Source organism: Lissotriton vulgaris, chromosome 1_1 (assembly GCF_964263255.1).
Source record: "Lissotriton vulgaris chromosome 1_1, aLisVul1.2, whole genome shotgun sequence".
Taxonomy (NCBI): Eukaryota; Metazoa; Chordata; class Amphibia; order Caudata; family Salamandridae; genus Lissotriton; species Lissotriton vulgaris.
The window spans coordinates 1902182267-1902209861 of NC_141685.1; the positions used below are offsets into that span (position 1 = coordinate 1902182267).

The following is a 27595-nucleotide window of genomic DNA, read 5'->3' on the forward strand; positions in this document are numbered from 1 at the left end:
GAGGTGTTTCCAAAGATTAGCACTTCTGTCTTGAGGTATAGGCAGTTATTTCTTATCCATTTGGCGACATTCATCATGCGTCTGTGGGAGTTTGTCATTGTTCTAAAGGGGTCTTCTGATAGGGAGATGATGAGCTGTGTATCCTTGGTGTTGGAGATGATGTTGAGTCCATGCAGTCCTATGACATTGGCCAGGGGAGTCATGTAGCTGTTGAACACGGTCGGACTGAGGGATGAACCATGCGGGACACCGCAAATGTTGTTCTTATGTTCCGAGGCGAAGGGTGGGAGGCGGACTCTGTGTTCTGTCTGTGAGGAAGGAGGCGATCCATTTGAGGGGATGTCCTTGGATTCTGAAGTTGTAGAACCCTCTGATCAGTGTGTGGTGTGATACTGTGTTGAATGCTGCTGAGACATCAAGGAGGATCAGGACTGCCACTTTACCTTGGTCAAGGATGGATCTGATGTCATCTGTGCCTGCAATTAGGGCGGTTTTGGTGCTGTGGTTGGTGCGGAATCCGGATTAGGACTAGTCCAGAAAGTTGTGGTTCTTAAGGTGTTCTGCAAGTTGGCAGTTGATTGTTTTCTCAAGGACTTTGTCTGGGAAGGAGAGCAGAGAGATAGGGTGGTAGTTCTTGAGATTTTTGGGGTTGGCTGATGGTTTCTTGAGTAGGAACTTGACCTCTGCATGCTTCCATTCCTCAGGGAAGGTGGGCATGGTAATCGATGTGTTGAGGATGGAAGTGAGCTCACTGCTGCTGGTCTTGCTCTGCTCCCGAGGTTGATGATGTGGTGGGGGCACGGGCCCTTGATTGCTCCTGAGTAGATAGATGTCATGATGGCTATGGTGTCGGTTGTATGACATTTTACCACTCCTTCCTTCACCGCGCACGTCTTTACATCGCACATTTCACAACGCATACCACTACCGCACATTTAAATTCATTCACATTACAAACACATTCACCACGCATTCCACTACCATGCATTCTTTTACCATGCTTACTGCCTCTGAAAAAATCTATCACAGTTTAACACTGCCACCTACTGTTGAAAATGTATACATTAACTCTTAATATTTTTTTTTATTCTATTTGTAGTTTACACACTTGTTAGTAATTGAACATGTTATATTTTTGGGGGGAGACCCCCCCAAGTCCCCTTTTTTAATTATCCTCAAATGCATGGTTTTGTCTTGCGATGTAAAGACTTGCGTGCCAACTGTGTTTACGATCTAACAAATGCATGGAAAATGAACTATGAAGTAAAAACTTTGGAGTAAAGGCTGTTTCCATGGTGTCTTTTGTGGTAGGCTGGTCCCAGGTGGTGAGCAGTTGGTCGTCTTCTTCATTTATGGGATCAACCTCGCTGAGGAGGTTGGTGTCCTGGGGATTGAAGTTTCTATAGATGGTGGAGGTCTTGTTGTGGAAGAAATCGTCCAGGGAGTTGCAGAGTTCCTGTGAGGGAGTGATGACGTTTCCGGTGGCTGAGAAGCTGGCAAACTTTCTAACGATGTTGAGGAACTCCTTGCTGTGGTTTGGGCTTACTTCAATACGGTCAGCCAGGTTGTTTCCTTGTGTATTTTTTACATGTTGGTGGTATTGGTTGAGGGATGCTTTGAAGGTTGTTTGGTCCGTGGGCTCCATTTTCTTTGAAGTCTTTTGCAGGTGCGTTTCATAGTTCTTAGTTCTGTGGTTTTACCAACTAGCCTGCTTGAAGGACCGTTGGGTTTTGTGAGTTTGCAGGGGGTGACTCTGTTGTCGCAGTCTTTGATCCAGGTGGATAAGTTCTTGACTGCTTGTTCAATGCTGGCTGTGTTGTGAGGGTGGACATTGTTGAGGGCATCAGTCCACTGGCTTTCTGAGATCTTCTTCCAAGTGTGGTGTGGCATTCTGGATGGCTTATGGGCGTTGGTGAGGAGTCCTGAGATGGTGAAGCGGACGATGGTCGGTCTAGGTGAGCTTGGTGACATGCTATACTTGATTCTGTCGGATGTCATGAAAATCGGGTCGATTGTGTGTCCTGTGATGTGGGTGGGGTTTGTGGCCAGTTGCTTGAGGCCAATTTTGCTCATGCTTTCGAGAAGGTTGGCAGTGTTGGTGTAATTGGCGTCCTCGAGGTGGAAATTAATGACAAGATATTCCTATTTTGTAATTTCCAGGAAGTAATTTTGAGCCTTAAAGTGTCAGTGTGTTCGAGTAGTAGAAAGGCTGTAGAGTATTTCAGTCATGTACATAGGAATAGTTCCTTGTTCATAGCAAATGACAGGTACCTTTGACTGCGACTCCCTATGTTTGATTTGGGATGCAAGCAAGCTGTTTGTGTTTTTTCTCATTCTTATAATAGTACGATTTGAATCGAGATAGTGTACTCTGCTTTGCCTGAAAAAAAGGAATTCAGAGACAATATTTCTTTCTCTGAGGCTCTTATAAGTTGTTCCAACAGATTTCTATTGTAGATCATTGTCACTGCTCTGAAAGAGAGTTCTAGTTTTGTTTCTTTGTCCTTATTTTTCTTCTGGCCTATGGCAAGTTGCTTTGCCTGCTGCTCGCAAAATTTGAAGGGATTCAATGGAGTTGTAATTTTCATCTGGGAACATCTAAAGATGAGATCTGACTTTAACTTTTTCTTCCAAGAGCTTCAATTTTGAGATATTCATACACTAAGGGCCTGATTAGATCTTGGCGTATGGGTTACTCTGTTATAGCGTTGACGGATATCCTGTCCGCCAAAATATAAATCCCATAGGATATAATGGGATTTATATTTCAGCGGACGGAATACACGTCACCGTTGTAATGGAGTAACCCGTCCGCCAAGAACTAAATCAGGCCCTAAGTCCTCACTGTCAGTAATTCTTTATTCAATGATTAAAAAACATCATAAAAGTACAGATATATACAAAGTTAAAAAATAGAATTAAATTACATCTGAGCAACATCTCGAATTACCAATAAAAACAGATAAAAACCCATACTTAAAAAGCCACATGATTAGCTGTCTCCTCTTGTGTTTCTTAACCTCTCAGCAATCCTCATAAAGTTCATAATACAACAAAGTGTCCATGGGTCATTAGCTCTTTGCAGATAGATTAAAGCCGTTTTGGCATGACTGAACTTTTTATTTTTTTTAAATTTACACCAAATATTTACGCCTGGGGTGCTTAAAAAAAGGGCACAAAAGTACAAAATGAAGGGTGTCCTGCGGAGACCTATTGTCGCAGCCGCAGGCACCCTTCTGCGCAATTGTCAGTGTGAAACCTACGGGATCAGCCAATAAATGTGGTAATAAGTTAAACTTGAGGCGAGTCATTAAAAATCTATCCTGTGCATTATACATCAAATACAGGTATGGCTCCGTGCCCTCATTTTTTATAAGACTAAGGGCACCTACAGATTGTTTGGTCATCTCGCCTTCTGCTCTACGCTTAACAAGCTGATCAGATAACAGTCTTTTAATTTTTAGTTTGTCGGGGATAAAATAGAACTAGGGTTAATAAACAGATCCTTACGGTCAATACCCTCCAGGGTGATCTTAACATATTTTAACCATGGGATGTGTAGCCCTTTATCCCTGTGCAAGCAATCTTCCAGGATTTGTCTACTTAGAGCTGCCTCGGGATTTGACCAGATTTTCAACCATGCCATGATGGGTCTTAGCTTAATCGGATCCTCGATAAATGGGCTCACCAGTTCACTATGTACCATTGCAGCTGAGGTGCTCTGAGGGACTTTTAAAATCCTTCGCATGTATTTATTTTCCTCAACTTGCAGTTGCTCCACATTCACATAGCCCCGCACTTCAGACCCATACATTACTCTCGAGCAGCCTATCGATCTATAAAGATTCAAAACCTGTTCCGGGGACCAACGACCCAACCTAGGGCCATAATTTGCTATGGCGCCATTTGTGGAAATTAGTTTTGAGCATCGGTCCTCCACTAAAGATCTGAATTTTAGTGCACCATCGAACAATAACCCCAGATAAGAAAAAGACTTCACCTTTTCTAGTGTGTGGTTCCCTATCTTATATGAGAACCTATTACAAGATTTAGTACCTGCCAGCATCACGAAGGACTTGCTCAAGTTTACCGACAGGTCCAAGGTCTCCATAAACTTTACAAAACCATCAATTAGGCAATGCAGGCCCCTCGGAGTGCAAGCGAGCAATACCGCGTCATCCGCGTATAGGAGCAGCGGGATATGGCGCCGTCCTACTCTTGGGCAGTCCGAGTTTAAAGCCAGCAACGCCTGCTCTAGATTACTAATGTATAGCGAAAACAGGAAGGGTGCTAGAATACAACCCTGTCTCACTCCACTCGTGCAGGGAAATGATTCAGTATTCCCCCCCCCTCTGTGTTATAACGAACCCTAGCTGTTGTGTCCTGATGCAGCTCTCTCAAGATATTAATCAGACCTGGGTCAATTCCCATGTCCCTCATCAGGCACCATAACTTTTTCCTATTCACATGATCGAAAGCTGCTGCTAGGTCCATGAAAGCCAAATACATAGCCTTGTTGCTGGCTTTGGTGTATTTAGCAACCAGCAAATAAAGATTGAGGCATTGGTCGCTTGTGGACCTCCCTGTTCTAAAATCGCACTGGATGTCCGTGATTAGATGATGTTCTTCAGTCCAGTCCATGAGCCTTTGCAAGATTACCCGACCCAAAATTTTGGCTGAGACTTCAATCAGAGAGATTGGTCTGTAGCATTGCGGATTGTCCCTGTTGCCCTTCTTAAAGATGGGAACAATGACTGCAGTAGACCAAGAGCGGGGTAAACCATGCTGGACAGCCGTATTTAACACTCTGGCGAGGATGGGGGCCGAAAGATCTACATTGCTCAAATACAAATCAGGTGGGGAGCCATCGGGGCCAGGAGCCTTGTTACGTGTGAGGCCTTGAATCCCGCTGTTATTTCTGCAAGGGAAAACTCAATGCCTGGACCCTGTTGATCATCCCCCCCTATCCATATCTGTGTCCTGTTTATGATTATACAATCCCTCAAAGTGTGAAACCCACTGTTCTGTAAAATGCTCGACCCAACCCCAGGGGTATTGCTGTTCTGAAAACATGGGTTATTAACAATCCTCCAGAATTGGGTCATGTCCCTTCTTTCTCCAGCCTCTCTTAGGTCTGCCCATGCTTCAGTTTGGAGAGTGGTCTTTCTTTGTTTCAGTGCATTTTTATACGTGCGTCTACACTGAGCTATTCTTGGGTTATCCCTGGGCTTAGATTTTAAACTAGATTTTAAATCTCTCAGGGCTTGTGAACACTTACTGTCGAACCAACTCAGCTGTAGGTTATTCCTCTTGGGGGCTTTTGTCTTTAATAGACCATCTACCAACTTGGTCACTGACCTAAATGTCCTGATCAGATTACTCCCCCCTATCATGGGGTCTAGGCATTCCTCTATCTGAGCCTTCCCTTGTGCCATTAACTCTTTATAAAATGCTTCTCCGTCAATTTTCGCCCACCTAAGCCGCCTTCCCTGATCAGTTACCTTCAGCACACTGTCCACCTGGGGGCAGTTCTTGGGACGACCCCACTGTATGATAGTTAGAATTAGGGGATTATGGTCGCTGAATGCGCTCCACTCAATCCCCACTGTGCTGATCGATTTCTTTGCTTGCCTAGACACTAGTATATAATCTATATAAGTAGAGCTTCCTTTCCCTTTAAAAGCTGGGGTGAGGGACCCATCTTCTTCTAGGCTAACCAAATCTATTGTGTGTTCCAGGTCATGAGTCTTTAAAAGATTACTTAGAACTAATCCTTCTGGAGAGTGTTCAAAATGTAGGCCCTTCTCCATAGAACATCAGGACCAGTCTACATTCAAGGGGAACAGGGTTGGGCACAGATGACAGTTAAAATCACCCAAAACGAATATGGATTTTTCTATAGCCCCTTTTCTATAGTCTAACTCCTGATGGAGTCTGTGGTCTAGTCCCTGTAGTGTATGGTTATTTCCCTTTGTGGTCCCCACATTTTATAAGTTGAACAAGGTCAACCTAAACCCCGGTCTTGCAAACCGTAACGCCTGGATAGTATGTGCTGACCACGGTGGACTCGTCCAGACTCCTTCCAGGTTCAGGTCTACATATAACGCTAGACCTCCAATCGCTCTTCCTGAGCTAGCTTTTTGCGCTGGCACAAAAAAGCATTTGTACCCAGCCATGTGAAAGGGGTTACTATCAACCGCCCAAGTCTCTTGTAGACTAATTATATGAAACCCCCCAATGTACTCTCTCCATTCTTTATTATTAAATTTCCCTGCCAAGCCCGCTATGTTCCATGATACATCTTCAGCCCCCCCCCTCTGAATCCATGCCTGGATTTCTATCTCTCTGGCATTGGGCTGTCAGCCCTTCCTCGATCCTTAGAGATGTAATGTGGGCCCCAAGACTCTGTGTTGGTAACAGAGCTGGTGCCACCCTCCAGTTCTCTTCCTGTGTGCGATATATTTGGGAGCTAGAATGTTTTTCAGCCTCCTGAGTGCTCTCCCTATTAGTGCTTGCCATTGAGTAGGGTAGTTGACTAGCAGGTAGTTGTGGCGAGGGAGCATTAGTATTCATCCAACTCAAACCTCCACCTTTCCCGTCCAATTATCTTGTTACGTCACCCTCCCTGTTAGTTGACTCCACTACTTGATCCTGAGATGTTCGTGGTCAATCATTATCTTCTAGGCTCATAAGGGGACTAAATCTATTTTCCCAATTTTGCAGAATCTTGTTCTTTTACCTCAACAACATTTGTGGCAAAACTTCAAGCTCCATTAACAAGTTGGCCCATCCCTGCTCTCCCCAGGTGGTGTCTAGGATCATAGGGGGCATATTGTATGGGGTAGAAGTATCCCAGTGGCAGCGTTTTTATGTTACTTGATGATTGAAAGGAGCCTCTAGTCAATATATGTTCCACCAATCTGGTATCTAAAGTTCACAATTATGCAGGTGCCCACCAGGTCTTTACTTTTCCTGCCAATCCAGTTCACCCTTTTAACATTCAGAATTTCTCCACTTTTATTCCCCTGCAGCGGTCTATTCTTATTCAACCACGCTATTGTTTTGTTTTTAAGTTCGGGGTAGGACTCTTTCTGATCAGGTTTTAATTCTGGGACCCCCCCAACCCTCGAGTACCACTGCGTAGGGGCACGCCTCAGGTGGTAGATTTATGCTAGGTAGGGGTTTGTTACTCTTAAATTGGTTTCTCGGATTATGTGTTGTGTCACTGATGAATTATCAATCAGTGATTTTTTCTTTTGCACTTGTGCTGTTAACATGCTAGGCCCTCTTTCTGAGATCTGGCTCACTATAAATAGTTCTAAAGAATTTTGTAGGTCTGTGACCACCTCAGCCATCCAGGATGGAGGGCCCATCTGTTGCATCACTTGAACTTCAGTAACCTCTTCCTCAATTTGTCTCTTTTGGGGAATAAATGACCGGGATATAGTTTTCTTGGTGCCTGGGTTCTTCTGACATGGTCTTCTCTTCTTACTGGTAGGTACTTTCTCATCTGACAGGGCTATCCCCTCGACTAGTGGCTAGCTGTGCACAAGGAATGTCCTGGGTAAGTGACTCTGTGCCAATATATGGGGAAATAACTATTGACTCGTTAGTAATGACTTGGGGTGAGGTCAGAGTGTCAGTTATTGGTGTTAGCGACAATCTTCTCTCTGTGCGCTCTATTTCGTTATTGACTTTCCGCAACATACGATCTATCGCAGTGGGTTGTATATTAAGAGGGGGCAATGTGTTAGGGTCCTGAACAATTACCTTGGGAGTGAGAGGTACATTTGATTTTACTTTTGTGGCACGTATATTTACTTTGGGAGCCATGCTATACCTGGGCAAAAAGAAACAAATACTCCAAGTCCCGAATGATAGTGCCTATACCACAACCAGTAAGCCCCCTTTTGTCTCTCTTTTTATAGCTTTCTGTTTTTGTCCGCCCAATGTTCAGTTCAGTATACCTTCTGCTGCTCCTCCTCGTATCACCAGTTTATAACACTCCAACCAGTAATATAGAAAAGTCCAGAGCCTAGAGGCCAAGGGGGTGGCCCAACTCAACCTCCGACGGCCACAGACGGTCCCGACCTTGTCCCGGGCTTCTCCCGGCACGCTCCTGCGCACGACTCGCGGACGAGAGGCGTTCCCTTCAGTTAAGGCGCCTCCGGGCGCGTCGATGGCGTCACTGCGGCGCCTGGGCCTGGGGCAGCTGGGAGATGAAGTTGCAGCCGTTGCGAAGCAGAGCGTGATCAGGGAAGATGCTGTTTCCCTCACAGCGTTGGCAGCAAGGTGAGTGGAAGCCGTTGCCTTCACGGCGTGCTGGTGTGCAATGACCTGTTGCCCCTGAGAGCGTTCGGCGCTCCCTTCATTAAGGCGCCTCCAGGTGCGTCGATGGCGTCACTGCGGCGCCTGGGCCTGGGGCAGCTGGGAGATGAAGTTTTTCCCCGCTGCAGCCGTTGCTCTCACGGCGAGTAGCAGAGCGTGATCAGGGAAGATGCCGTTTCCCTCACGGCATTGGCAGCAAGGTGAGTGGAAGCCGTTTCCCACATGGCGTGCTGGTGTGCAATGACCTGTTACCCCCGAGAGCGTTCGGCGCTCCCTTCACTTAAGGCGCCTCCAAGCGCGTCGATGGCGTCACTGCGGCGCCTAGACCTGGGGCAGCTGGGAGATGTTTTTCCTCGCTGCAGCCATTGCGCTCACGGCGCGAAGCAGAGCGTGATCATAGAAGATGCCGTTTCCCTCATGGCGTTGGCAGCAAGGTGAGTGGAAGCTGTTGCCCTCACGGCGTGCTGGTGTGCAATGACCTGTTGAATGAGTCAAAACTCGTTACTCTCAGCGAGAAAGTGTAAGAAGCTAGCCCACTCATTGGCTAAGAGCCGGCGCCAATCACAAACGTTTATCTCCGAACAAAGTTTGAAACGTAAATCATTGGGTCCGGACCGGTGAGGAAACCGCATAACTCGTTCATTCATGCACCAACTCCATTCTCCTCACTGATGGTAAAGGTCTGGTTTTGTCAAAGTCAGTTGTTACACATACATGATCTGAAGTCCTAATTTGCTGTATTTCAAAAGAAATAAACTTCGGCCAGTTGTTAAAAAGGAGTCTTTGTGGGAGCTCAAACCATTCAAATTAGAGAGGAAAGTATATTTTTAGTCTTCAGATACTTACAAGGGCATCTTCTTGTGAGGTGTCCCACATAATCGCCCTATCTGGGGAATCATTCTTGGCTGGTGGCCGGACCTGTCCAGTGACAGGTCTAGGGCTAGGATCCAGTTGCCTCTTTTTAGTGTGTGTCACTGTCAGGACTTGCCAGGCGTGGCTGGCCACTGGGTAAACATTCTTATGGGATTAAGGCACAGCAGTGGTTTGAATCGGTAGGATTCAGCTTCTCCAAGTGGGCCTCTGACTCGTTACCATGGTTCTCGGATCACTGCATCATTATGCTGACCATCATAGTCTTTTTCTCAAATAATCTTTTTACTGAGATTTTGCATATAAAAACGCAAAGAAATAGCATAAAAGTACAACTGCACTGCAGTCCTAACCGATTTAAGATCCATAAAGCCAATACATTGTCTCAGGACAGTAATGAAAACAAGATATAATTGTAGCATAAATCGATACCAGTAATTGTCATCGAGCCAGAGTCTTAGTTCTAGACAAAAGTCCTTTTAGATTGAATTGGTTAAGAGACCCATCCCAAATATTTGGATGTTTCCCTGGACAGCCCCAAGCTTTATATAGTGTCTCTTCAGGCACTGAATAGATATCTGTCCCTCTGTACCACTCTTCCATAGGTGTACAGTGGGAGCTCTCCAAAGTCACGCTACATCTCTTGGCGACTAACATACCAGTAAGTGCCACATTTTCTACATGCCCAGTCTCCCCCTCATCTGACATTATCTAAATCAGGGTGACTCAAGGGTCTTTAGTAAGTGGCCTCCCACTGACTTGTGCAATCACATTGTGTATTCGGGGACCCACACACAAGTGGCATTTGAGGCTTATAGAATCCTGGCTTCTCCCCATCTAATTCAGTCTAGGGGATGTGAAGTATATTCAATGAAAGTACTTGAATTGTATTCGGCCTAAGCGAGCCTTTATAATCCGCTGATGGGCCACCATTTTAGCTTCTACCCAGTCCTTCTCCTTGGGTTTCCTAGGTCCTTTCCCCATTTGTCTGTTGGATCATAGATTGGATCAGGTGTATTCATAACCAGCGCTTTATAGAAATTAGAGACACTCTTAGCCTCTATCTTGTCTAGTGCTAACTTTGATTCAAGTGAGTTAAAGTCCAGAAATGCAGCGAAGTCAGCCCTGTGTTCTTCCAAAGTATGCCTGTGTTGTAAGTATTGGAAGAACTGTGAATTGTACAAATCAGATTCTGTCCACAGTTGCTCTAATTACTTCTTATTACTTGTCTCCCATACCTGTCCCACCTTGGATATCCAGCGAGCTGGGTCACTGGCGGTAACCACGTGACGTGCCACAGAGATGTCACTTTGATTATCAGTTTATGCCAGCCCATCATCTTCATCATTTGATGCTAACACTCCATTGGGATCCAGCTGACCGGAGGGGCATAGTGGTTCTCGCACTATGCATTTGCAACAAGAAATGAGAAATGCTCTGTGTTTCCATCTTGAGGAATATGACTGGATCCGCCCTGTCTGCAAATAGTCAATCATTTATGAGAATTAGTTGAGGGCTCAGTAATAAAGTTTGATGTTTGGCGATTCCTGGGCCCCGGTTATAGGAAGATTGCACACATTTGCTAAAGAACACTGTAGGAACCACCCCTTCCCATAGAATACTTAAGGTTTCAGATTGCAGACAAGTGAGGCATTTGTCAGAAAGGGAGAAAGGATAATTTTGCAATACATATAGCCATTTGGGAAGGACTACCGTTTTGAATAACGCTCCCCTTGCTGTAATAGAGAGAGTCAGTAAGCTTCACCTATCCGTATGGGATCTAATTTTACTTACTAATAGGAGACTATTGACCTCCTAGCACCTCATCCAGTCTCTCGTGATGTGCATACCCAGTATTTTAACTCTGACTGCACTCTCAGGGCACAATTGGAAATCCAGGTGTCAAGAGATACTGTACCTTGCAGAGGTACTAGATTGGACTCCCTGCCTAATTGATCGTTAGGCTGGATGCCTTTGCAAATACCTCCAAGATGTGGAGGATCCTGGGGATAGGAAAGCAGGGCCTACCTGTGTATAGTAAGACCTCGTCTTCATATAGTTCTGTGGGGTCTTTGAGCTCACCAGTACAGTAAACAACCTAATACTGAGCATCAATCCTTACTCACATTGCCATAGGTTCGATAGCCAAGCTGTAAAGCCATGGGGCCAAGGGACACCCTGCCTCGAACAGCAATGAATTGCATATGTGTCTGATAGGACAGCTTTAAATCGGATCCTAATCCAGGAGTAGGAGTCTAGCAATTTCACATACTACCTGAACAAGGGGCCAAAGTATCATTTCCCCAACACATTATATAGGTAAGACCTTCCCACAGAATCAAAAGCCTTCTCAAAGTCTATTAATAATAAGACTGCCAGCTCCTCTAGGCCACCCGCATTAGCAAAGGCTGTCTGCAGCATTCTTATGCAGTGCTTTGTTCCTCTTCCTGGCATATCTATTTTGATCCTGATGGATCAGAGTACATATCACTGTAATCAGTCTATTTGCCAGAACTTTAGCCAATATGTTTGCCTCTACATTATTCAACGAGATTGGCCGAAAGGCGACGCATTCAGTGGGGAGGGTATGAAAGAAATCTGCATGTTCTAATGAACTCTTCTCAATGCATTTCGCCTGGTCAAGTGAAATCCCTCAAAAACAAAGGAGGAAGGCTGGCCCTCTGGAGCCACAGACAAGTGAGGCTCACTTTTGAAATTTTGGTGTAAAGTGATCAGGCAGCTGTGTCAGTTGGGAGTGCCACTGAAGCTATCCGGGACGGTTTTCATAGACCACTTGAAGTGGCTATGTTTAAGTGTACCGGAATGCTGTACAGGAGTTTTGGGGCCGGGGTAGAGAGATGTGGCATCCTATGATTGGATAGAGGTGTGTTATATTCATGTTGAATGTAATGGAACCTTTGACTCTAGGTTCCTTTGGAATGTTATAGTTTGAATGCATGGTAAGTTTGTGTTAAGGCTGGCAAGGAAAGGTCACGTTGTGGCAGACTGATTAAAGAAACACTTGAAGACCTACAGAGAGCAGAGTAACTTTATTTACAACAGTTTTTTGGCGATGATTTACAAATGTGATAGAGAGTCAACTTGAATATTGCGCCTCCCTGGAATGTGTTCAATGGAATACTTGAACTCTTGCAGACAAGCCGCCAATCTTGTCAACCTCACTGACCCCTTCCCAGCCCCACCAGGAGGCAAGACTTTCATCCGAGGCTTATGGTCTGTCCTCATCCTGAAATTTATACCCCACAGATAGATTCTGAAATATTCCGCTGACCACCGTGCCGCCAATGCCTCACGCTCAATGACCGAGTATTTTTTTTCAGTTTCTGCCAATGAGCGTGAAGCAAAGGCTACAGTGTTCTACCCATTTATGAATTTGGGAAAGGACAGCTCCAGATGCTCTAGCATCAACAGTGAGGACAGTGCTCAAAGATGTATCGAATGGTACTAAGATTCCTGCCACACATACATCTTGTTTAATTTTCTCAAAATAAGTCTGTTGATTCTCATTCCACCTGAAAGCATACCCCAATCTCAACAAGACTTTCAAATCCAAAGCTATCAACAAACTTGGCGTAATATTCGATGAGTTCAATAAATGATCTTAGCTCATCTTTGTCCTTAGGTTGCGGAGCTAACTTTATCGCCTTCAAAAGATTCCTTTATGGTTTTACTCCTTCACCAGAAACTTCATGGCCCAAATACTCTTTCTTCACACAAAAACACACATTTCTATGTGCGCAAAGTGAGACCCACCTCCATCACTTTTCTAAGCACCTTTCTCAACATTTGGTTGTGTTGTAGCTCCATAAATCAAAGTATCATCTTGGAAAAAAATAACATTTTGAAAAAACTCAGATGTTTGTGACATCATTTTTTTTTTAAACGCTACCCGCAGAAGAAAGTCCAAAAGGCATTCTTGTGAAGCGGAATGTTCTTTCCATGGTGATAAAAGCTGTTACATCCCTGGAGCTCTCATGCAATCTAATATGATGGTAAGCTTTCTTCAAATCTAACTTTGAAAAGGAGTGGAAAGTTGTCTGTGATTATATTTTGATTCACACTTCGAAGGTCCACACAAAACCTCAAGCGCCCATCAGGTTTCTTTCCTATAACTACTGGTGAAATCCAATTGGAAGCCTCCACAGGCTCAATTATGCCTTCCTTCTCCATTTCACGCAGCATATGACTAACTTCCTCTCTCACCACTATGTGCATCTTCCGAACCTTGTGCTTTACAGGTATTGCTCTTGGCCTTACTCAGATCTTGTGCGCATACCCTTTCAAAACACCCAACTCCTCGCAAAATACTTCTTTCACCTCCTGAATTCCTTCAACATTCTTCTCTTCCACAACCATGACCTGTTCTGAAGCTGTTCGGTTCACAATAATACAAAGATCACCACTGATGCATCCACCCTAGAATAGGTGATTCACTGTCAGCCACATATATTTTTCTTTGCATTTCATGCATCACGAACTCTATTGATGAAAAAAAATCCCAAAATATCAATTTATTTTTCTCTGCTTCACTACCCTGAACGATTCAAGTACTACAAAGGGGTGTACGGTTCTCAATAAAGATACAGTTACTTACTAAGATTTTCTACTTAGGAAGGACACACCACCTTAGCAACTAATAAATCAATTTTTTAAACTATCTTTTTATTGATTTAAGAACAAAAAAGAAAAACATAAACAATTGGCATTTACATTGTCTGATAATAGCATACATGATTGGAATGGCAGCATCATAGAGTTACAGGAGTACATCTGGAATGTCACACGTTTACTGTTACATATTCATGGAGACGGTGGATCATCATCCGCTGGAGCAGCGGGTGCTACACATATATCCCCCCTATAAGAGTTCCACTTAGCCCATACCCGGGACCACTTGCTGGGGCAACCCCGTGCCGCATACACCGTCTTCTCCCGGAACATGCACCAATCCATGTTTCTGTTCCACAATGTAACAGTAGGAGGTGTTGGTGCCCCCCATAGTTGGGCGATTTCTCTGTTAGCTACCATGGCCCCAAGCGGGATTGGTGTCAGTACAACGCGGTTTTTTACAACGCATTCCGTTACATCGAAATTTTTACAACGCAGGATCCATTACATCGGATGCCATTACAACGCATGGCATTACATAGCAGATGCTATTACAACGCATGGCATTACATCGTAAGTATAGGTAAGTATACCTTTTTAAAAAAATTTAATTAAGTTAATTTTATTAATTTAATGTAATTAATTTAATTAAAATACATTTTAAAATAGTAATTAATTTAATTTAATAAAATAAAATGTATTTAATTTAATTTTAATAAGAATTGTAATTAATTTTATTAAATTAATATAATGAAATTAATTTAATTTAAATATTTTTTTAAATGTAATATAATTACATTAATTAAAATAATGTATTTAATTTAATTAATTTAATTAAAAAATGTAATTAATGTAATATAATTAATTTAATTTAATAAATAAATTTTAATTAATTTAAAAATGGTAAATATAATTTAATTAGCCCTAAACACAAACCTACCCCTACCCCTGAACCCTAAAATACCCCTGTACCCCAAAACCCAAACCCTGCCCTAAAACCTAAAAACACCCCTGTACCCCAAAACCCAACCCCTGCCCTAAAACCTAAAAACACCCCTGTACCCAAAACCCAAACCCTGCCCTAAAACCTAAAAACACCCCTGTACCCCAAAACCCAAACCCTGCCCTAAAAACTAAAAACACCCCTGTACCCCAAAACCCAAACCCTGCCCTAAAACCTAAAAACACCCCTGTACCCCAAAACCCAAACCCAGCCCTAAAACCTAAAAACACCCCTATACCCCAAAACCCAAACCCTGCCCTAAAACCTAAAAACACCTCTGTACCCCAAAACCCAACCCCTGCCCTAAAACCTAAAAACACCCCTGTACCCCAAAACCCAAACCCAGCCCTAAAACCTAAAAACACCCCTGTACCCCAAAACCCAAACCCTGCCCTAAAACCTAAAAACACCCCTGTACCCCAAAACCCAAACCCTGCCCTAAAACCTAAAAACACCCCTGTACCCCAAAACCCAACCCCTGCCCTAAAACCTAAAAACACCCCTGTACCCCAAAACCCAAACCCAGCCCTAAAACCTAAAAACACCCCTGTACCCCAAAACCCAAACCCTGCCCTAAAACCTAAAAACACCCCTGTACCCCAAAACCCAAACCCAGCCCTAAAACCTAAAAACACCCCTGTACCCCAAAACCCAAACCCTGCCCTAAAACCTAAAAATACCCAAACACCCCAAAACATATACCTCAGTACCCCAAAACATATACTCCTATACTCATACTTATTTAAAAAATTACTTAAATTAATATATTTAATTTATAATATTAAAAAACATAAATAAATTAATTTATTTAAAATTAATAATGATTAAATTAATTATATAATATTAAAAAAAATTATATACTTACCAATTCTTACGATGTAATGGTATGCGTTGTAATAGCATCTGCTATGTAATATCCTGCGTTGTAATGGCATCCGATGTAATGGAACCAGCGTTGTAAAAGCTGCGTTGTAACAGCATTACGACGTAAAAGTTGCGTTGTAACAGTGACATACCCCCCAAGCGTGACCCATAACTTTTCGGCCACATCAAATCAGTGGGCTCCCACACATTACGCAGAATAAATCAATTTCTTACAGGTGGCCTTTCATAGAAATGGATCTACACTTTAGGTGTCTAACTCCAAGAATCACAACTGGTGACTGGTCTGCTATGGTGGCAGACGTGGCATCCCATGTTTTCAACCAAGTAGCATCTCCTGCAGCACATGCAGGTACTATTTTCCCTGGAAGATTGTTTTGCCACAACCAATGACTTGTGACCAGGCAGCCAAACTTTGAATTACCCGGGAAAGGATCTGTCTCTCTTCACTAATTCTACAAAGCCTGCAAGCCTCTTATCACCATGTGCTTTTCCATTAATTTTATTCCTTAAGTATGAATGGTAGAGGTTGTCCTTTTTTCGGTCTTCTGTTGTGGCTTCCCATAAACAATTCTAATTAGACACCTACTTCACCGAGAGTGGTTCAGCTAAGAAGTTTTAAAGGTTATTTAAAGAATTTACAAAATGAAAATGTTTTTTCTTTTAGAAGAAAAGATGGACACATCTATTACTCCTGCAACATATGTTCGCTGCCTAAATTTTGGGATGCTCCGGCAACTGGCAGATTTTCTTGATCCACTGGAAGGTTGGAGGCAAATAGCAGTGGATATAAAGACACCTTCTGGTGAGCCTAGATACACCCAGCTTCATATAAGGTATGATAGCTCTTGAATTGCCATTTTAAAATGAAAGGGAGTTAGTGCTTTATTTGCATAAAGGATTCATCCTTGGAATAATTTTGGTCTTATTTCTAATGTGTATCTTTTTTTAAAGTGTAATAGAATGATGTAAAAATATAGAGAGTCCTTTGGAGAGGGAATAGTAGGCTATTTATATTTGAGATTTGTTCTGACTGTTCACGCCAATCTGGACTTCGTTTGCCTAGCATTTTTATTATTTTTTAATTGTGTTTAATACAGTGTGTTTATTTGTTTATTTGTTCGATATGTTTACTAGTGACAGAGACCGAGCAGAAAGTGTTATGGGTATTCTTTTCATCCAGAAAATAGATATCAAACAATGACCATGACTCTATCATTGTCCGAGAGGGTTGGAAATGTCTTGTGGCCGGGGATGGTCTGAAAGAGCAGGAACCAATTTTTTTGCCTCAAACCCTTAAATTGATGGACGCTGCACTGTAATTGGCTGTGGCGTTTGATGTTTCCCAAAAATAAATGGCCCGGTTTTAGGAGTTCGAGTAGTGCAAAAGATGAGGTATAGTGACGTGTTTCAGTTAATTGAAGTAAGAAGTTATGGAGGCGCGGGGAGAAACTGCACAGAGTCCATAAAGAGCGCACAGACAATTACACTGACATGTAGATTAGAGAACCTGATGTATAGTAGGCCCAAGCGAGTGTTCACAGAATGCCCTGAACTTAGAATGTGACATCCTCTCCTCGAGTGAATAAAACCAAACCCTAGCACATTTTCCATGTCCTATCGATTGTATTCTTTCACCAGTTTTACTGGCGTATCTACTTCGGGGTGTACGGGAGATGGTGTCTTGCCCTTTTAGTAACCATGTGTGTGTCGGTACATATATATTTTTCTCTAAGTTTAGAGCATTTTGAACGTAGTGTGGAAACACTGATCAGGTAGCTAGTTTTGGAATGTTTTTGCAGACAAAAGTAAATTTCCACAATGTTGCAATTCAGACTCTATATATGTTTTATTTGAGTCGCTAATTGGTACACAGTACATCGGTTCTGTCCATCACTAGTGAGGCGTGATTTTAAACAACTTTCACTGACTGTTAAGTTTTAGCAGCAATATAAAACAGTCACGATGTCAATTGAGGGAGAGCATGGCGGCCGCTAGCTGAGCGGACCGCTTGCTGCCGGAGGTCCTCACGTCCCGACTCTTGGATGTAGGCGACACTGCAGTGTTTTCCTTTTTTGGTGCAGATGCAGTTTCTCTTTTCTTTTTGACATCTTCCCTCCATCGTTGGGTGTAGCGGGATGAGCGTTGGTACGCTCCTAAATCTCCCGCGCTGGTCTGCCGCAGCCCTGGAGCTGAGGAGGGGCCACAGAGCAGCGGCCTGCGGTCTCCTCCAGGTTGATGCTGGAAGAGGCAGCACAGTGCGCCTTTCGACCGCATCGCGGGGGAGCTCCTTGAAACGGCTGTGAGCGCTTCCAGAAGGTGAAGGTTCCTTGCCACAGATAGTCTCGCCGTCGCAGGATCAGAAGCCTCAGCAAAATTTACAGTGGGTACCAGAACGACAGGAAGGGGAGACGCTGTGAATGGTAAGTGCTACTTTGACAGCAGAGGGGGGCGGTTTTGGAATTACCCCTGCACGATCTCGGACACTGCCACAAAAACAAGAGACATGGAGAGGGAGAAAGAGCCCTACAGATTCTAATTGTGTAGGAGAAATGCCGCCCTTGTAGCACACCAAACAATAGGAAGGAAAAAGGGCCGGAAGCAACGTAGTAGGTCAAAGAAGGCAAAACAGCCGAATAGTCCAACGAAGTGTAGTTTAAAGAGAGTCAGGGAGAGAGCAAAAATCAAAATCAGGAGGAGGAGGAAAAAATTTGTAAATCCACTGAACTGACTGCGACTGGCTTGCCTATCAGCTTGCCTACTTTCCAGTACCGAGAGGTAAAAGGTAGGAGAGTCAAGCTAGGCAGTGCTAAAAAACACTCCTTGGATTCTAAAATAAAGGTTAAGATTATGCCATCACTGCGGTCTTATTTTAAAGTTCAGCATATGGTGTTGAACGTAGTGGAGCAGGGAGCGAATCTGAGAAAGTGCACAAATCGGCTAGCACATACTCAAGACACTCGAGACATTCAAGACAGAATGGAAGTACTAGATAGCTCTCTCCATATGTTGCAGTCTCCCCCTGAAAAAGTCTTGATAGGCTCGACAAGATCAGAGTTTGAACTGCAGCAGAAAGCAGATCAAGTTGGTACAGGGGCTGACAAAGAGCAAATTGAAGTTGAAACCTCTGTGGAGCAAATAAATACAGGATCTTCGGTATCATCTATGGAGGCCCTTTTTTCCTCTCTATCTGTAGACATCAAAAATGGGTTTGCTGTCTCCGAAGCAAATCAAGGAGAGATTCGACAATTTTGTGAATCTCTAGACAAAAAGGTTGATCTCCTAAATTCCAGAACTGTGCCTCTAGAAAGCTCGGTGGAGGAAATAGGAGAGGACCTAGGAGCTGCCAAATCTGAAATTGTTCAACTTAAGAAGGATGAGATATCCCTGCGAGACAGACTTGAATTATTGGAAAACAATTCACGAACAAACAACCTCAGTCTCTTAAATGTTCCAGAAGGTAGAGAGGGAGACGATATTAAGTCGTTCATAGTGACTCTTATAAAGGAGTCCATACAGATAGAAGTAACGTAGGAAGAGTTACAAAGACCTATACAGAGGATCCACAGAGATCCCTTCAAGAAACACCCACATCGTCCTAAGCAGAGGAAGATCCTCATACATTTTTTGACATTCTCTTTAAAGAAAAAAATTCTAAATTTTGCCCTGAAGCAAAAATCACTAAAATCCAGGGACTTTTCCTATGAAATCCACTCTGACTTGTCTCGGGCCACATTGGACAGACAATGGGAGCTGGGGAGGAGAATGGATGAATTTAAAAAGCTTGGGGCAACTGTACAGCTGAAGTTTACTGCACTTCTGAAGGTCATGCATAATAATAAGATGTACAATCTAAAGTCAGTTCAGGAGGCAGATGAACTTTTGGAATGCTTAAGAAAAACTGCAAAATAGTTTAGTAATGATTCTCTTTTATTTATTTTTCATTTTTCAGTTTATATATAATAAATAGTTATAGTTCTAGTAATGGTTAAGCCCAAAACCCCAAATCTCAAATCTCAAATCTAAATCTTTAAAATAGGGGGGAAAGGATGGAAGAAGTGGAGAGAAAAATAGACATGAAAAGGAAAAAGAAGGGATAAGGGAAGGAAACAAACTCAAAACCCCCAATATTTAACAAGAGAACTGGAGAAAGAATCTCTCGAAGTACTACGTGTATAGAGGGACTTCATGGGCAACCCGGCAGCAGAATCTGGACTATCAGTCAAGGTAAATGAGGGTTGGGTTCTCCAGGGAGGGAAACAGAGGAGGGGTTTCCGAAGGGCTTGTAAGGGAGCACGGGGTGGGAAGCATAAGGGTAAAAAAAGAAAAAAAGAATCCTCATTTGTTACATGGCCTGATTAATTTACTTTTATTGTGTAGGGTAGATTGGTTGTTTCTACCGTGGGAGCAGCGTGGCAAGAGATGTGTCATTTTAAAACCTCTAGCTTTTAAACCATTATGAATATTATACCATTTTTATCCTGGAACGTAAATGGTTTGAGAGTAAAATCCAGAAGGGCAAAAATTATACAATATTTGAAAGATTCCCCCGCTGAGATCATTATTCTGCAGGAAACTCACATTTTGAAGCAAGAATTGCTAGAAATTTTTTTAAAAGTTAAATGGATTGAGCATCTCATCTGTTCAGATCAGAGCGCTAATATTAGAGGTGTAGCCATTTTAATAAAAAATCAAGCTAAGACTAGAGTGTTGAAATCTATGATGGACCCAGGTGGGCGGTGGGTTATTGCCAGACTATCTATTCAGGGCTTTCTGACTACGGTAGCGGGCTATTCTGAAGAGAGGGAACACCCAAGGATATGGACTTTTGATCGCTCTTTGTTGCTAGATGAACCTGAAGTAGAGTTTTTATCTCAGGAAACTTGTTTTTCTTCAACACAAATGTTGGGTCATCCGATATCTCTGTAGTCTGGGACGCCTGGAAGGCGTTTTTAAGACTTATAGTTATGAGCAGAGTTAGCTACAAGACCAAGAAATATAGAGATGAGGTTACGCAAATAGAGTCTGAGATGAAGGCAATAGAGACCATCTTAAACAATGAAACTAACTCGGAGAACTTTCAAAAAAATGTTGAGAATCTCTCACGCTTAAAAGATCAGTTAGATGATAAAATTCAGTTGAGGCTCACCAAAAAGTGGGGAGCTAGCAAGCCTGCCCATTTTTAATATGGTGAGGGCGCTAGTAAATTACTAGCGTGGAAAGTGAAGACTGACAGAGCAAGTAGAAATATACAGAGCCATAGGAGAGGCAATTATTCCAACTATGACAATGCTTTTTAATAAAAATTCTTGCAGAAGGTGTCCGCCTCCCTATTTCATGGGGAGAAGCCACCATTTCCCTGATTTTCCCTGATTTTGAAGCCAGGAAAAAACCCAGCAGAATGCGGATCTTAAAGACCCATTTCACTCTTAAATACTGATTATAAGGTCTTCACAAGGATTTTAGCAGATAGGCTGGGAACAGTGGCTGGTGGACTACTTCATCCTGACCAGAAAGGTTTTGTGAAAAGCAGGAATCTCTCAAATCTTACATATGATTTTATAGGCGCTATTGATATTGCTTCAACTTTCTCGCTACCTCTTGCAGCCATAACACTCAATGCCACTAAGGCTTTTGATAGAGTCAACTGGGTTTATCTTGCCGCAATATTAAACAAGTTTGGGTTTGGAGAAAAATTCAGTCGAGCTACTCAGCTTATTTATAGTGACCCCTCGGCTAGACTTTTAGTTAATGGTAAACTGACAAACCCTTTTAAGATCACTAGGGGAACTAGGCACGGCTGTCCTCTCTCCCCGCTTCTTTTTGACTTGTATATCGAACCTTTCGCTCAAAGTTTAAGAGATTGTGTAGGCATTCCACCTTTTAGATTCAAAGAATAGGAGAGAAAGATAGTCCTTTATGCAGACGATGTTTTAATTCTTTCGTCCGATCTAGAGACATCTTTTCCTCAGGTCATTAAGTTGGCACAAGATTTCGGTCAGGTTTCCGGCTATGAGGTCAATGCGGCAAAAACAGATATCATGGCCTGAAACCTTCCAGTTGGTCAGCTACCGACTAAGCGTGAAATAAGATATTTGGGGGTCGAGATTGTTCAGAACACTGACAAGATAGCAGAGACTAACTTGGTAAATGTATCGAAAGAATGCCAGAAGCTTATGAAGTCTTGGGCTCATCACTCATTGTCTATTATAGGAAGGATTAATTTAATTAAGATGGTTATACTTCCCAAAATTACTTTTCTTTTTGATACCACTCCCCTGCACTTTGATAAAAGAGAGATCGACAAACTCCAGCAAGCAATAAATTCATTTGCATGGGTCTATAAGGCTACTAGAATAGCATGGAAAAAGCTTAGGCGTAGGAGGGAGAAGGGAGGTCTAACATGACCTGACCTGCAGTATTACGCCTGGGCTTTTCAGATGTCATATTCAAGAATGCTATTGAAAACACCAGACCATACAGGAACAGGGGTAATGTTCTCCGCTATGATAAAAGGAGGGGACCATCCTGAGGAGGGATTCCTGTTTAAATTTGGGGATCAAAAATTCTTCAGGAAGATCAAGCTGAAAGTCCCATTGGGGATGGCTCGTACTTGGGCTAGAATTAAACAATATACAGGCTAAAGTTATTTTTCGAGTTTGGCCCCTCTTTGGGACTCTCCAGAGGCTCCGGGTGCCTAAAAAATAAATTAGCGTTACCATTAAAGAATGCGGGAATGAAAATATGGAGGGACCTAACATTAGATGGTTCTCTTAAACACTGGATATTACTGCATAACACACTAGAGGGGGGCCTGCCTAGATTCAAATAACTTCAACTGCAGAGTTGGTCCCAGGGAATTAAAAAGCCAATAGGTATAGGAAATACCTTAGAAGAACAATTAGTCTCCAGGCCAACAGGAAGGAAGGAAGTCTCTTTTTTCTATTGGGCTATAGAAAGTGCTATTGACGGAGACTTTAAATTAGCCGTAGAACAATGGGGACTCCATATGCCAAATATACAACTGGAAGATCTGTGGCAAACTTCCTTCAATACCCTGTATAAGACTGTGAAACCAGCATGGCTTAAGAGAAATCATTATTTCATGACCCATAGGGCTCATCTATCTCCAGCACGATTATCGAAAATAGCTAGGGGTTTTGAGGTAAGCTGTAAGAAATGTGGTTTGAGGAATGCTTCAGACATCCACATGTTTAAGGACTGTCCAATGAAAAATTAATTTTGGGGGAAAGTGGGGGATACTATAACAGATATTCTAGGATTCCCTGTTCAAATCTCCCTCCCTTTGGTTATTTTTGGTATAGATAGTGAAATAACAGGGCCCGTTAGGGGTTTTCTATTCTATGCAATATTACTGGGCAGGAGGGAAATCTGTAAGAAATGGGTAGAGGTTGTGCCCCCCACCCACACAGAATGGCTGTCTTCTCTATATAAAATATCAAAGATCGACTCGGCCAGATTACAAAGTAACAAAACAAAAGCAATTTGGGAATGTTTTGTAAAGTGGACTCAGACATGTTAAATGTTTAAATGTTTATCTCCCTCCGTAACAACTTCAGGAGTCCTATGATTAAGCCTCATGTATGCTCTTTGACTGTGTTGGGCCTTCTTTTTCTACCTGGCCAACATAAACAGTCACCGTTCAGAAGCTATCAGAAAAGAGCAGGACCATTTCCCCTTTTCTAAATGGGGGCAACAGTGACCTCGTGTGGGTTTGTCGGTAGCCGGTAGGTGGCCGCCTTCCTCCGATTCGATCTTGAAGCCTACGTCTCCCAAAAAACGAGAAACGGCTGCAGACATCCCACTGTTGTGTCAACTGAGGTCTGAGGCAAATGAGGATTTAAAAAAAATATATAAATATAAAACAGCCACTGTCAATATTCAATTTTTCACAAATCTGATAATTTAGTGACTCATGGGGATGAATTTTCATTGTGTAGCAACGATAGGAGAGGGAAGAAAGAATGGAAGTGTTCTTTTCGGTCTTTTTATGAACTGTTTTTATTTCCTCACTTCTGCTTATTAGTTGACTTGTTTCTATCTTCTAAGTACATATTTTACCGGAGTCTAATTTTATAAAGGGAAATCCCTTTCCAGGTGGTGGTGTGTTTATTGCTTCGTTGTGTTTGAAACTCCGTGTGGGAGGGTGGTATTCTCTATTATCTGGGAGTGCAAAACAATACACCTAGGTGCATATGTAGCGCGATTGCACCCTGGCCTTCGTTTATAGTGTTGGGTGACAACTACTAGACAGCTGACCAAACTGGCATCTCGTTTGTGATAAGTTCCCCCTAAACACAGCCTAAACAACTAGTAGCAGTGGAAACGCTCTAAGGTCGGAGTAAAGTGCCAAGCAAGGTAAAAAGCAACGTGCAAAATAGTATTTTTTTCTTCAGATTTTCAAGTTTTTGTTGTATTTTTAAAAAGATTATTCCCCATTGAAGAGCACAGTGGTAGCGTGTCGTATTAGCCTTCATAGGAAAATGCTTTATCCTGTGGAGGAACTATTTCTTCCAACTCTCCTGTTCCCATCCTTTAGCATGAGTCATTTCCTATGTTTCCACTATTGGAAATTAATTCAAAAGTGTTTGTAAGTAGCCACAACATTTTGGGTTTGTGGGCCTTCCATGTTGTATGTCCAACCCATTTGTAGTATTGCCTTCATCAATCCTGGCCCTAAAGCTAGTACTGCAGTCAGTCCTCTGTACTAGTAGATTGTTTATAGTACTAACTTTTCATCTAGGGTTGCCTGTCTCCATGGGTACTGAGGATCTTATGTAATGCTTCTGCACTTACAGATGACGATTGCTCATCCAATGAAATGTCTATAATAAGAGAAGGTGGGGCAGTTATTTTTAAATTCTGAGAAATCTGTCCAGTGGAATAAATTGTGGCCTAATGATTTTAGAGGTTGGTGCATTTTAACCTTTTTAACTTTTTCCTTTTAGGAGATTTGAGGGATGTTTTCAAATGGGAAAAAGCCCAACATGTGAATTGCTCCATGACTGGGGTACAACAAATTGTACAGTGAGTGATCTTGTGGATTTGCTGGACAAAAATCAGTATGTGGCTGCAGCACGTCTTTTAATTCCAGGTAAGGCTCCGAGATTCCAGTTCTATTTACCACCCATCAAAAAACATCTTAATACCTTCCTGGCATTCATGGTCCCTTATGTATTAGATTAAATGTAGTTCTTCAAATTAGATCAATAAATATTTTCCATCTGTGGAACAACATTAAACTAGTGTGGTCATTTTTTCACTATCTGGAGAGTGTAGCGCTGGTTAACCATTTTAGCTTCTCTAATGCACAAATTGTTGTTTGTTTTTAATAGCTGTTACTGTTCATCTAACAATATGGTGCATGTACAAATGGTGTTTGCATGTTTTAGCATACTTATGACTGAACTACTTACTTTAGCAGTACTTGTTTAGCAAGAGGTTTTTTTGAGGCACTAGTCTAGCGTGTGATCTAAGCACCTGGCTCCTGTTGTAAGTGTATGAAGTAGGTGTTCTGCTGTGTAAGCAACATTCCAGGAACACATTCTGTAATCCTGGAGATGCAATGATTAATAACACTTGCATTGTCAGCTATGAGTGGAGAGAACCCCATATGGCAATTTCTGTAGAGACTGGTTAGTACCAGAAAACATTACCATAGGCCAGCACTGTGTAAAAAGATTCGCTAACTAAGAGGGCAAGTCGGGCCTGTGGAGAAAATCTGACCCTGCAAGCTACCTTATGAGTTGGGCTGTGTCATCTCTCTAAAAGGTAAGTGGTGGTATGCTTGCCAGAGGGGTCTGCTAGAAACCAGGGACAATACTGGGCTGCCACTATTTTCAAATGAAAAAAATGACAATTGGAACACGTTTGGAGGCTCCGGTGATCCTCTTGTAGCCTTTAGTGGGAAATCCTTGTGTTCTTTTCTAACATGGCATTTATGCCACTGTATTCCTTGGAAACCATTTATTATTATTGTGTACACATGTAAACTACTATTGCAGTGATTTGTTCCTGTATTTTGTTGTTTAAATTTATTTTTCGAAGGGAAAAGGCTGTTTGTTCCTGATGGTGCCTATGTTTTTAATTGATATTATTGTCAAAGTACCCACTAGACTGGTAAAACAGTGTGAATGAAGAAAGGAGGCTGGCGAGGCAGCAGAGAGAAAGCAGAAGATAAAATATGTGAGGAAGTGGTCAACAAATCGAGTGGTAGCACAGAAAAACTGGGACCAGCCAATAAGCGATAAAAACGGGACAGTATACTCACATTCGGGCTGCACGTGGTGGAAATCATGAGGAAGTAAGATGTTGTGTGGAGGAGGAGTACGACCTGAAATGAGGGGGGTGGGAAAGGGAATGGGGGATCGAGTGGTTGCAGTGGGAGTCAGGCAGATCCATTTTGGGCTCGACCAGAATAGGAGACCAGCAGAGGTTTAGGGAGTGTGTAACTAGAAGGAGTAGAGAAATATCCTTGGAGGAGTGCTTCCCAAACTTTTTAGAACCACGAATCAATTTTTAGAACGCCAATCACTGATAGCGCACTGTCATTTACAGACAGATCATTTTCATTGAAATGGCCACAATTGCACAGACATCCAGTTTTACTGTTAAAACTATATTGTACACCACATTTCTTACTCAACCTTCAGAATTACATTAAATAAAGTTAATTTTTGCTTTCCTACATGATGAATGTGTACATTCTGTTGTGTGTTGCAAAAAAATGACATCTCTTTCCTTTCACTCTCCCTTTACCACAGCAAGATTGCCACCTAATACCCTTTACTTTTCTTTCTCAGACTGCTAAGCTAGAGGGGTTGTAAACACCAAACCACATGTTATAATTTTTTTTTTTAAAACAGTAATTTGTCCGTTGGCATAGTCTTGGAAAATTGACAATATAAGTATTGAATTTTAAGACATCTTTATTTACTGCTTTGACTTTCGTGACCCAACTATAATCATCTCTGGTTGCAGCCCATAGTTTGGGAAACACTGTCTTAGAGAGATGCTGCCCAGAGGTGGTGATAAAGGGCGGAGTGCTGAGAGAAGGGCATAGAGCATATCAGGAAGTCATGGTGGGCAGCAGGGAAGGGGGCGTGGGTGGGTTATGGGATTGGGGGAGGAACAAGGAAAGAGGCGGAAGCAGGGCTGGGAACTGGTCAAGAGCAAAAGGAGGAGCCAGAAGAGAGGTTGATGATTTCTCTGGAGGACATGTCTGCATTTCTGGTTGTGTGTCTGCATTTATGAGTCTCATTTGCAGAAATCAAGCATTGCTAATCTCCTAGTAATCTATGAACTGTTGAACTCTAGCACCATTAAAAGTTATTTTTTTCTCTTTGTGTTGTCAACATGCAATTTTGCGAAGTTCAAAGTCATTCACGAAAAGATGCTGATGATAAATCAGATGGTGTATTCCAGCCCCCCACACAACCTAGCAGTATGGTACTGAAGGGGAGACAGACCGATGACAATCAAGAGAGTGAAACAGGTAAACTGAATTATTGCATTAAGAAACAATAGATATTAATTTGATTTAAAAAAATAAATATATTTAAATCTGTCTTGTCTATATATCTATGCATATATGTCGATACATTACACATGCAGTGGTAGCACCCCTACAGTTAAGGTTAGGTCTGGTTGTCCATTTAAAAGCTGTTTTCTTTTTGATAATTACTTTGGGGATGGTCAGTGGATTGGCACAAAATTTTCCCATAAAGATGTTACTCTTATTTGTGTAAAAAAAACAATTTTGAACTTTATCTGCCATAGCAAACTTTTAACGGCGCTACACAAGAAATCAACTGAATGAAATTACACACAACCAATTACTCCACACTTGGCATGAAAGTAGAA

General features: G+C 42.4%; 1 protein-coding gene across 1 annotated transcript in view; it reads left to right on the forward strand.

Annotated features, from left to right (window-relative positions):
- IRAK4 (interleukin 1 receptor associated kinase 4) overlaps positions 1-27595 on the forward strand; it is a 126999-nt gene that overhangs the window by 15059 nt on the left and 84345 nt on the right. Inside the window, exons 2-4 of the mRNA XM_086919522.1 lie at positions 16380-16548; positions 24682-24827; positions 27105-27227. Coding sequence (XP_086775648.1) covers positions 16388-16548; positions 24682-24827; positions 27105-27227 — 430 coding nt within the window. The 5' untranslated portion in view covers positions 16380-16387. The remainder of the gene's footprint in view (positions 1-16379; positions 16549-24681; positions 24828-27104; positions 27228-27595) is intronic.